Genomic DNA, 12,345 nt, shown 5'->3' on the forward strand with positions numbered 1-12,345 from the left:
AGACACATTTTGGGGGGCTAATGTCATTTCCGCTTTTTCTTATTGACATGTTTCCAGCCAATACACGCTTTGCAAAGATTATTCATTGTGCGTATATTATTTGCAGATAAGTCTGTTTCTTCAGTTTTTTTGTCTATTTATTTTGCTGCTGTACTTTTTTGGTGCATAATGAAGCCCACACATGTAACCCAATTGTTTCGGTTTTTTGTTGGTTACAAATGTTGTCATTTTCTACTTCTCAGCAATGTTCACTTAATGCTGATGGATCAGATGCCCCTTTACTCAATGCTACTATGCATGGCGTGTAAGGTAGTTTCTTAATAAATAATTAAATAATAAATAAATATACTTCAAATATCTATAGCAAATAAATTCTACTTGCTTTCATTCAATTTATTATACTCTGTTCGTCAGCTTGTCAAAACAAAAAATGTCAACCCTGAAGGTCCTTTTATTCTTGTTCAGGTACAGCCATAAGGCTTTCAGGAAAATAAATGCCCCCTACTGTTTAGCATCTATCCACGTTCAATGAAAACGTTCTTGTAGGAATTACAAAACGAAATAGATCATACAGTAGAAAATTTTGTTACCTTGAATTTACTAATGAATACCAGGCGGCAACCACTTTTACACCGCTCTTCTCTGCACCACGCAAAAACTTCAAAAATTCCCGCCAATATCGCTATTAGTCTTCTCCTGCATGTTATTGCTATGTTTACCATTACCATGAAAGTACATCCCAAACATCGAGTATTTTGGATATATTCTGGAGTAAGGAAAACATTTTAATATTTGTATGAATAGTGAATAAACTTCCTGAAAAGTACTGTGCACAAAGGTTGCATGTAATTACCTTCCCATATGTAGTTTATTCAGTGCTATTCAATCCAAGATGCAAGAAGAAAATATTTTCAGTAGAGTGAAAAGTAATATTCTTATCGGGGAACCAACAGATTACATCAATATACATTTATACCAACACATCATAATTGGTCTGCGTGAAAGCTGCAATGCGCGAAAATGGTGACCAAAACTTGTATAAAGGTACCTGTGATTTTTTTTATTTTGATCAGAGCACTTAAATCAGTTTCTGTAATTTAAATACGCTAGGACAGTGAAGACAGAAGGGAGCAGATTATTAAAACTCTTCACCTAAATATTGTAAAGTCTAGTGAAAATATCTCATCCTAACTCTTGATTCAGTTTTGTCGGTGAACGGTTTTCTTATGAGAGTTCCCTCGAGTAATAATTATTAAAAAAATACCAATATTCAATTCTAACAGAGGAAACGCCTACCGATCCGAATCAGGATATGGAAAGCAAACTACGCTTGAGGAGAAATAAACCTGTGAATACCGATGATGTCCTTAAGGTGCGTATTACATCTATGGGTACCGAACTTTTCCAGTTGAAATACCTATCAGAACACGCATTGAGCTCTATCATCATCATTATCATCATCATCAGCAGCAGCAGCAGCAGTGGCAGCGGCCTATTTTATGTCCAGTGCAGGACGAAGGCCTCACCCCGCTATCTCCAATTACCTCTGTCCTGCGCCAACGGATTCCAACCAGCGCCAGCGAATGTCCTAATTTCATCTATCCACCTAGTCTTCTGTCGCCCTCGATTGCGTATTCCTTCTCTTGGTATCTATTCTGTAACCCTAATGGTCCAACGGTTATCTAGCCTGCACTATACATGACCTGTCCAGCTCCATTTTTTTTCTTCTAATGTCAATTCCAATATCGGCTATACGCGTTTGCTCTCTGATTCAAAGCACTCTATTTATGTCTCTTAACATTATGCCTAGCAATCTTCGTTCCGGCATTCTGTGCGCGGTCGCTAACTTATTCTCAAGCTTCTTTGTGAGTCTGCAAGTTTCTGTCCCATATGCAGCACCGGTAAAATTCACTGATTGTGCACCTTCCTTTTCAACGATAACAAGCTTCCAGTCAGGAGCTGACAATGTCTGTTTGCGTTCCAACCCATTTTTATTCTTCTGTGAAATTAGTTATCATGTTCAGGGTTCCGTGTATTTAACAAACCAGGGTAAACGTCCTCCTTCACAGAGTCTAGAGTCTTACTGGCGATCCTGAACCGTTGTTCCTTTGCCGGGCTATTCATGGCTATCTCTGTATTCTGCATATTAATATTCAAACCCCATTCTTACACTCTCTCCGTAAAAGTTCTCATCATTTGTTGTAACTCGCCGCCATGTCGTTGAACAGCAAAAAAATGCCATCTTCAAACCATAGGTTGCTGAGATATTCGCTCTCGATCCTTACTCCTAAGGTTTCCCAGTATAATAGCCTCAATACTTCGTCCATACACGCCCTGAATAGCATTGAAAAGATTGTGCCTCCTTCTTCACAGGTGTCTAGCTAACTCTCTTGTGTATAATTAAGGTGGCTCTTGACTCTCTGCATACATTTTCGAAGTTATTTACGAAGCGGCCTGTACTGCTTGATTATATAATGATTCTATGACTGCTAGTATCTCTACTGAATGAAATGCATTTGCGTAATCTATGAAAGCCATATAGAGAGGTTCATTGTACTCTGCGGATTTCTCGATCACTTGATTGATGATATGAATGTGATTCATTGTAAATCATCCCTTTCTGAAATGCCCTTGGTTGACTGCAGTCCAGTGTTACCCATATTCGATTGGAGATTACATTGGGTAATATTTTATATAATTCTCGAAGTAAGTGACTTTTCATTTCTATTAAGTCCCTGTTTTTGTGGATTAGCATAATGTTTGCATTCTTCCTGTTTTCTGGGACCCTTGAAGTTGATAGACACTTTTTTAGAGAGCCGCCAGTTTTTCAATCACTATGTCTCCTACATATTTGGATAAATCAACTGTTATTCCATCTTCTCTTGCTGCTTTTCCCCTTTTCTTGTTTTGCAAGGCCCTTCTGACCGCAACGCTAGTTATAGAAGAAGTCTCTGCAATCTGTTAATTTCTGCTTCGAATGGAGGTATCCTGGCTCATCTCGGTACTGTAAAGGTTAGTATGGAATTCTTCCGCTGCTTTTACTTTACCTTCAAAATTGCTGATGACACTACTATGCTTCTCGTTCAGTACATACATCTCGGTTTATCCAATGCCATGTTTTCTTCTCACTGATCTCGGACTGCGTCCAATTTTTACACCTTCCTCAGTCTTTTTCACGTTATAATTTCTAATATTCGTTATTTTCGCTTGTTGATCTGCTTTCACAATTCAGCGAATATTCTATTTTATCTCTTCAGTTGGAGGCTTTCAATTTTGCCGCCTCATTATTAGGTCTTTTATTACTTGGGAGTGCTTGCCGACTGCTTGCGTTGGCGCCTCGCCTCCCACTTCAATTCCTGCCTCTAAAATTAACGTACTTACAGTTTCATTCATTACCTCTATGTTATGTTCATCTCTCTGGTGTAAGGCTGAATATTTGTTTGCAAGTACCAGCCTGAGCTTATCTCCTTGTATTCTTACTGCATCTAGGTCGCCCGTTTTCTTCTTGACCAATTTTACTGTCTCTCTCTCTCTCTCTCATTACATTGAGGTGAATCCTAACCCTCACTAACCCATGATCACTGCACTTTACCCTGACACTTCTACATCCTGCAATATGCTGAGATCGGCATAACCAATCAAATCATTTTCATTTCTTGTTTCACCGTAACAACTTTTCCAGGTCCTCTTTCTGGTGCTACACTTACCGTAAAAGGTGTTTATTATTCTCAGCTTATTGCTTTCTGCGAATTGTACCAGTATTTCTGAACTAGCGTTCCTACATTCGACGCCATAGTTGCCAACTGCTTGTTTACCAGCCTGCTTTTCCCCCACTTTGGCATTGAAGTCGCCCATTTCTGCAGTATACTGAGTTTGGACTTTTTTCATCGCTAATTCAACATCTTCATAAAACTGATCTACATCATCATCGTGAGAGGATGTTGGAGCGTAGGCTTCTAATACATTTAATCTATAATTATTATTCATTTAGATTAAGACATCTGATACGCTCTCACTAATGCTGTAAAATTGGTCATTGTTGCCTGCTATGTCCTTATGGATTAGGAATCCTACCCTGTATTGCTTTTTATCTGGGAGATCTCTATGGCAGAGGACATGTCCGTTACTCAGCGCTGTACAAGCCTCTCCTGTTCGAATCTCCGTAAGGCTGATTAAATGTCAAAGCATTTCTGATAGTTCATCAAAGAGTCCTGCTAAGCTAGCGTCACTCGACACAGTACGAATGTTCAATGTTGATAGGGTCAGTTTTTACTGATCTATTTTGCAACATCCTATTTTGAACTCTCACGTGAAAGAATCGATTGACGTTTAGACTGCTAATGAATCTTGCCAGAAGGCCAAGCCTTTAGGAGATGGCAGCGTATTGCGTCTGTCGCTATCTGTGTGTTTATGGAGACATCTATGAAACAAATACAACATAGAAAATTAAGATGTGATTAAAGAAACTAAAAGAGACGTCATGATTGCATTGTGATTTGGATAAATGTTTATGGTTTTGAATTATTTAACTATGTGACGTGTAGTAATAACCACAGGAAATGTTGTTTTGGAATAAATATTTATGGCTTTGAAAATACATATTTCTATGGTAGTCGGACAATGCGCTTTCCAAAAATGCCGAGTAAGTGACAGCACAAAATCAGTTCCAATCACTGGTGTAGGGCAGTGTTGTCCGATTCTGTTGCAGCAATCTTGTTCTTTTGCACTACCCGTCGTGACCTTTCTTTTGGTGCTCCTTTAGGAGAGTAAACATTTCTGTGCTTCATTGGCAAGAGTGCATCCAACAGAATGGTAATATTACAAAGCAGAATATACGTAGCACTGCTGTCCTATCCACAATACACGTATATCCAGCTGCAACTAATATCACTTTTTGTACACTAGAAAGCATGTCAGAATCGATGAAAGTATTTGCAGGCCACATGGTCAAAGGCCTCGTTACACTAAATGCATCTATACTCTAACGGAATATTGAAGGCACTGCATAATTCTGGATCATGACTTTGCTAGGATAGAGCAGTCACAATCGTACCAATTGGGGTTTTTCATTTCTAAACAATGAAACCACTCTGTTAGATTAGGTCTACCCTCTAATCCTTCAAGTAAAAATACATAACTTGGTGCTCAGACTGTATGCTTCATTCTACCTACCTCTTCTGACAACGCGAATACTAACAATTGACTGGATTTATCATTTTATGTGAAATTTGGGAAATGTTTTGTGCCTATGAAAGAACATGTTCTTTACCTTAATAGACTATGTCGTTTACAGGTGAATATCGCACTAATAATTTCCTGTCCGTACCACACGGTGTTGCGTATACAGGCTGCGGATAAACACGCACATTGATGGAGACGCGCATTCTCCCAGCGTTAGCTTTCCAAACTGCGTAGTAATGGCAGTCCTGACTGAAAAATTAGGCGTGTTTGGGGGATCAAGGCTTAAGAGCCATTCTTTGACGGGCCACGCTTATAAGACAGGGATGGCGTAAATCCCATTCCATTCTTAAAATAACACTTAGTGACAAGTTTCTATTCACACTCCCAAAAAAAGCAGGACTCCTAAATGGCTCCATGCAGAGTGTAAAGATGTACGCAGATAGTGTGCGTGTCAATAAAAAATATTACCTTAAGACCTTAGATTGCTGTGGTTATCTTTAAAATAATATTATCCTGAAGAACTTATTCAATATAGTGAGTGAACTTGCGATCAAGATTTATACGCGTACTGATAACTTCGCAGTAAAATTATTCCCCCCATAGTATTTTAATCATCCCTGAGCATTTAGGTACGATTAGTAGAGGTTCGTCCGCATTATATTGAGACATGATGACTACTAAGTGCCTGCAGCCTCAATGTATCGTGAAAAAAGCATGATGGCAGGAGAGTAGATGGAAGTAATCATACTCAGACTTATCTAAATCCGGATAACAAGCATAGACAGAGCGGGCATCCTGGTAAATTGGTGAAAATTTTGACGCTGCTTGAACAGAATCCCGATACAGAAGCATAAAATTGGAATTTCTGCACTCTACAGATGTATGTCCTATTGTCGGTAAAGTAAGCGAGAAGAAAGGGAAAAAATGACTTTGTTTTGTTGGCACGAGATTGAATCTGTTCAATGCAGAAGCACTGCATGATTCCCATTGTTATGAAAGTACCACAAAGCGACAAGCAACAACGGGAAACATGCTGTAAAGTGTTGTTGTTAGATGTCTGGCAAGGCTATCTTGCCAGACATCTAACAGAATAATAAATAAATAAATAAGGTTAATAGATTAATAAATAAATAAATATCTTATTTTGCAGTGGCAGCTGTCTCAGTAAAAATCCTCTACGTTCCCAGTGATTTTACAGGTTATAGCCGTGAAAGCATTAGAGGTCCCCATTTTTATGGCGCCCATTGTTTGTGTATCTCAGTATTAAAATATGCGTTTCCGTTTTTATTCCTACTACTATATTAACCCACTCGATATTGCCATTGAAATACCGTAAAGTGAAGGATACCATTCCTTTGTTTGGGTTGCGCGATTAGCTAACGTGGTGCTCTTACAATCTCTAGACAAAATACTCAGTTTTCTCATTTCGTTGCGGGCTTACAAAAGTTGAAAAGAGGAAAAAACTTAGATGCGTTTTGCTGAAATAACAAAGTCTTGTATGTATGATCATGCACATTTGAGACACCCCAACTCGTTTCTTGTCCTTTGGTTTGTCTCTAATTATTCATGTTTGACTCATTTCACCACAACCACAAATTGTAATATGTACAGGGAAAGTAGAACAAGCTCCACCAGACGTCTTTTTTTTTCGAAAGTTGATTGGACGTACATATCAAATACATTGAGGAGCTGCATGAACAGTAAAGGCAGTTTGCTTTTTTTTTCATGGAGCAGTTCTTGCTCTGAGTGAATTCCTGATCATCTCACGCAGTTCCTCCACAACCGAGAAAATATTCACCTACAAATGATGAACGAGGGAGACTGGCTTACAAATGACTGCGAGTGCATAACGTCTGCATTTGATGCGGTAAATAATGAAGGATCAAGGCGTTCGTTGGAGTGCTACATATACACCGAAATCTTGTACGTACGCTTCATAATGTTTTCATATCTAATAAAATTTGTACCCTAGCGTTTAGGGCCATTAGGAATTACAGTATTGCATGAAGGGTGAATAATTCTACAGAGTAAGAACAATACGCTGGGAAAACCTGTTGGCTCGACGCAGCACGCTAGGCAACATTCTTGTTCACACGATGTTGACACGAATAGATGGTTCCTGCTAATCTATTCATCACGGGTGACATGGAAATATGTCGCATATTAACACAAATTTAAACATAAGATTATAGACAAAGTGTAAAATGAATCAAATTGAGTACCATAAACATTAAAGATTCAGTAAAGATGCACAAACTGTCTCTGAAGGTCAAGTGCAGTATAAATTTAAACACTAGAAATGTTGCAAACACTGCAAAGGCTACCAAGATGCACAAAGTGTCACATGAGAGAAAAATGCATACAGTGTACTTTTACAGGGTGTTTCAATTAACTTGGGCTAACCTTTAAAGATATGCCAATGCTGCATGACGGGACAGACACAAGGTAATGTAACACACAAAGTACCTTGAGCGGCTCGTCACGCGGAACTTTGCGTGTATGCGTGGGCATCGTTCACGCTCCGAAAACGCCTGTCTGTAGCATGTATTGAGCAACCCAAACCTGCATCGGAGTTTCTCATGTTGGTGTACAGTGTTCTCTTTTACATTTCTCATTTAACTATATTATTTGAGAAGTTGCTTCAATAAATAATAACCTTTATCTTATTAGGCGGAATGCAATAATGTCATCTGAGCATTTCCAAGCGACGGCAAACAACATTAACTTTATTTTGTTCTGCAACATAGCATTTGCATATTTTTACTGTTTTGCCAAAGTTAGGTGAAACGTCCTGTATACAGTGCATATACGTGCGTTATTAGTTACACAAGGACCCGCTGTGGTTGCTCTGTGGCTTTTGTGTTGGGCTGCTGAGCACGAGGTCAAGGGATCGAATCCCGGCCACGGCGGCCGCATTTCGATGGGGACAAAATGCGAAAACACCCGTGTACTTAAATTTAAATGCACGTTAAAGAACCCCTGGTGGTCGAAACTTCCGGAGCCCCCAGTACGGCGTGCCTCATAATCAGAAAGTGGTTTGGGCACGTAAAACCTGATAATTTAAGGTTACACAAGATGCAGTCCATTAGCATGTTTATCCTCCACGTCAGCACTAACTCACCAAAGCTTTTAAAAAGCATCCAGCCCACGTTTCTGATAAGTACTACTTGACCACTGTCCCAGCAGTTCCTTTATGTTCGTTGGCCTTCGATCACGTCTCACCATTCTTGGGACCAGCGCGTTTCTTGGCGCAACATATTTATTGGTATTCTAAATACTTTTTCTACACATGCTGAGTTGGGCAGTGATGCAACATTCACAGTGAGAAAATTAAGCATGTCGAATCCGATTTACAAAGTGTTTTTGCTTGTATGCGGCACCTAGTATTAGACGAATATTTTTATACGACTGAGAAGCTTCATAGATGTATAACATGCATCAGGGATCACAGTTTAATGATTTGAAATGTTATCACTTCTCTGAAACCATGTTCGTTTTCCATTGCGTGTAGATGTCTCTATTAAAATACAATGCTTTTCCGATTTACTTATAGAAATTGTCTTCATCGGCTTTTCTTGGTGAGCATTTCGCTGTGCTGCATCAGTTGCAGTTTCCGGGCCTGTTACAGTGTCGCAGTGTCCTTTAAAAGATGAGGGCATGATGCACCTACTTGGTTTAGTAAATTCTTTTACCCTTTCGTACACTAGTTGTGTATTTCTTACCCTAATTTTCTAATAGACACTGCGTGACATATACTGAAAATACCCCTATGTAAGCGTATCTTGAGTCAATATTTCAAACCGAACTGCGCACAACATGGCCAAAATTAAACCGGAACTGACGTCGTTACATGTGGCAAACGAATACCTTTATGTACTGAAGCGAACGATCAGGAACACAGATGTAAAGTAATAAAGCAAAGTTGAGCCATCTCCGTACAGATTAGTGTATCCCGGGAATCACACATGTATCTGATACAGCGCTAATTTTTGAGCAGTGACCACGCACATATTTGGCTTTTTAAAATGTTTCCTCTACAGACAATACAATGTTTCGAACCTCAAGTACCCATGGTGGATACGATGCATGCATCATCCACTATCCAAAGGTTTCCTATATATTATATGTTCTTCTATTTGATGTGAATTATACATGGGTCTATCTCTAGGAACTTTAGTGCTGCAGGGTGTCAGTTGTATTGCTTCATAAGGCAGCAGCAAGTGCTTGCGAAATTCAATAGATCGCATATCGAGAATGCAGGTGTGACGTGCTTCTGCACAACAGCAGTTCATGTGAAACGAGGGGCAATAAAAACATCGTTGAACATTACTTGTTTGTTATCTCTAGAATCACTGTGCAGGACGCGAAATACAGTTGTAGAGCGGGCCCCAGAATCAGATATCTTTGATCCTACGATATATCTGTGAGTGCGCAGCCTTGGCGACACTGACACACCCCTTGTTCTACGTGAAAGTTTTGGTAGTATACTATTTGGCGTATTTTCTTGGTCTTCAAGTGAAATTATTGTGGAGGCTGCAATAATTTCTGACATAGCATTAGGAAAAATTGATATCTTGCTCTACAATGTTTACGTGCATTCTAGTGAAGGTAATGTGGTAGCTGAACGATTTTCTCATTAAATTCCACGCAGCAGTTATCCCATGGCACAAAGACATCACTATTTCCTTTGGAAATTTAGCATAGCCTAAGTCGTTTAACAACATTTTTTTCGGGGGTCAGTTATTTTTCAGCATGGCACATAAATGCAGACAACACAAGCGGGTAGAAAACAGCGGAACTCGGCACACAATTGTCGAGGTAAATCCGCTTCATGCACATAAAAATAAACGGGCTAACGACCATGCAGTGTCCAAATTCATGCATGACATTATGTCCTGCAGAATTTACCACATTATTCTGCATGGATAATTTCTTGTTTGCTAAAATTTCGTAAATACATGGCTTTGACCGTTTGGGCTAGTACCAAGTTCCGGTAGACTAAGCAGGATATGAATTTCACCATGTGAAATGCTCGCTTAGTGTCTAGGAAGGCTGCTATGGTTGTAATTTGGTCGCCACGTTCGTATTATATGAAAATAACAATAACTGGCATGTATTGCCCTGCTTTTCTATTAAAATCCGTCATTTATTAGGTCAGTACAGCTGTGTCACCGTATTACCATTCATACCGCTTGTCTACTATTATTTGTGAATTTTTCATATGCCGCTGGTGAGAATAATGGACTAAATAAGCTCGCACATAAGAAAGCCATTCTTGAAATTGTTGTTGAAATTGCCTTAGCTGTTTTCGATGACGTGGACCCATCTTCACTCCTGCTAGGCAGCTTATTGCGTGCCTTGCTTGCCACCAGGTGTCTCACAACGCTCTCATGATGAGGAATGTCACCAGTGGCGTTGCAGTTGTCGAACCTCAATTGTGCATGAGATGATGCTGAAAAAAATGGCGGCTAAGCACGAGATCGCGTAATCGAATCCCAGGCACGGCGGCCGCATTTCGATGGGGGAGAAACGGGAAAACATCCATGTACTTACATTTGGGTGCACGTTAGAGAACCCCAGGTGGTCCAAATTTCCGGAGTGCCCCACTACGACATGCCTCCCAAAGAGATCGTAGGTTTTGCGCGTAGAAGCTCACAATTCAATTTTTTTCATCCTTTTGGCACATTGTCATGATCATGGGGTGCCGTGGGTGCACCCACTGCCGCGTCTGATTCCGTAATGCCTCCATGACTGCTGAGGTTTCGACAGAATCTAATGCTTCCTCGTAATCAATGAAAGCTATATATAAGCGTTGGTTATATTCCGCACATTTCTCTATCACTTGATTGATAGTGTGAATATGATCTATTGTTGAGTAGCCTTTACGGAATCCTGCCTGGTCTTTTGCTTGACAGAAGTCTTAGGTGTTCCTGATTCTATTTGCGATTACCTTAGTAAATAGTTTGTAGGCTACGGACAGTAAGCTGATCGGTCTATAATTTTTCAAGTCTTTGGCGTCCCCTTTCTTATGGATTAGGATTATGTTAGCGTTTTCCAAGATTCCGGTACGCTCGACGTTATGAGGCACTGCGTATACAGGGTGGCCAGTTTCTCTAGAACAATCTGCCCACCATCCTTCAACAAATCTACTGTTACCTGATCCTCCCCTACTGCCTTCGCTCTTTGCATATCTCCCAAGGCTTTCTTTACTTCTTCCGGCGTTACCTGTGGGATTTCGAATTCCTCTAGACTATTTTCTACTCCATTATCGTCGTGGGTGCCACTGGTACTGTATAACTCTCTATAGAACTCCTCAGCCACTTCAACAATCTGATCCATATTAGTAATGATATTGCCGGCTTTGTCTCTTAACGCATACATATGATTCTTGCGAATTCCTAGTTTCTTCTTCACTGTTTTTAGGCTTCCTCCGTTCCTGAGAGCATCTTCAATTCTATCCACATTATATCTAATTCTATCTAATCTAATTCTACCCAGCTGAATACCATGCTATCCATTGAAAGCAGCATCAGCTGCTTTCAATGGATAGCATGGTATTCAATGGATAGCAATGGTATTCCGACAACACAGCGTATAGAAACAAAGTGAGCGAATCATCGAAAGTGTTGGAGAACAGTGTACTCGCTACCAACAGCCCATATGTGTACTTATTACGACAGGCGACAACGTCCAGATGGTCACCAAGCATGCAGCCGAAGATACCTTCCGGTGTCGGAAGTGACGCCGGAGAAACTTGACACATCTTGCGTTTCGTGACGGAGCATGACTGTCGGTGTCTCCAAGAGGTCGACGATGACAAAGAATAGCGCGTCAATGGCCACTATAGAGCTACCCATATTGAAGGCGACTCTGGCGAACCAGAACGTAGAGCACCCAGCACAGTTTGAGAAGCAGGCCTGCACAGAAGGCCTGCTGCAACTGCAACTCCTATTTCAAGTTTACCCGCGAATGCCGAATGCACTCCCCGAATGTCGTATCCGGCAGTACGCCTAAAGAACAGGCTTCAGCGGCATCTGCTGATGAACTCCTTTGGTCGAGAATTGTGAGCCTCGGCGTCGGTCTTCATGGCCAGTGTCGCACAAGAAATTCTCACCGATGGCAAAATCTTCCAGGAGAAAATTGAAAGTGTCTGCGATGTGGGGC

The 12,345-nt window shown here is 40.4% G+C and overlaps 1 protein-coding gene across 9 annotated transcripts in view; it reads left to right on the plus strand.

The window, feature by feature from the left end:
- Nucleotides 1–12,345, plus strand: part of LOC135898645 (uncharacterized) — a 90,540-nt gene that overhangs the window by 55,862 nt on the left and 22,333 nt on the right. For all 9 annotated transcript variants that reach the window (XR_010563381.1, XM_065427710.1, XM_065427714.1 and 6 more), the window contains 2 exons: nt 1,284–1,372; nt 6,953–7,104. Coding sequence is in view for 8 of the 9 variants with exons in the window: in XM_065427710.1 (XP_065283782.1) it covers nt 1,284–1,372; nt 6,953–7,104 (241 nt within the window). In the remaining variant the exon portion in view is untranslated. The remainder of the gene's footprint in view (nt 1–1,283; nt 1,373–6,952; nt 7,105–12,345) is intronic.

The sequence above is a fragment of the Dermacentor albipictus genome, chromosome 8 (assembly GCF_038994185.2).
Source record: "Dermacentor albipictus isolate Rhodes 1998 colony chromosome 8, USDA_Dalb.pri_finalv2, whole genome shotgun sequence".
Lineage (NCBI taxonomy): Eukaryota > Metazoa > Arthropoda > Arachnida > Ixodida > Ixodidae > Dermacentor > Dermacentor albipictus.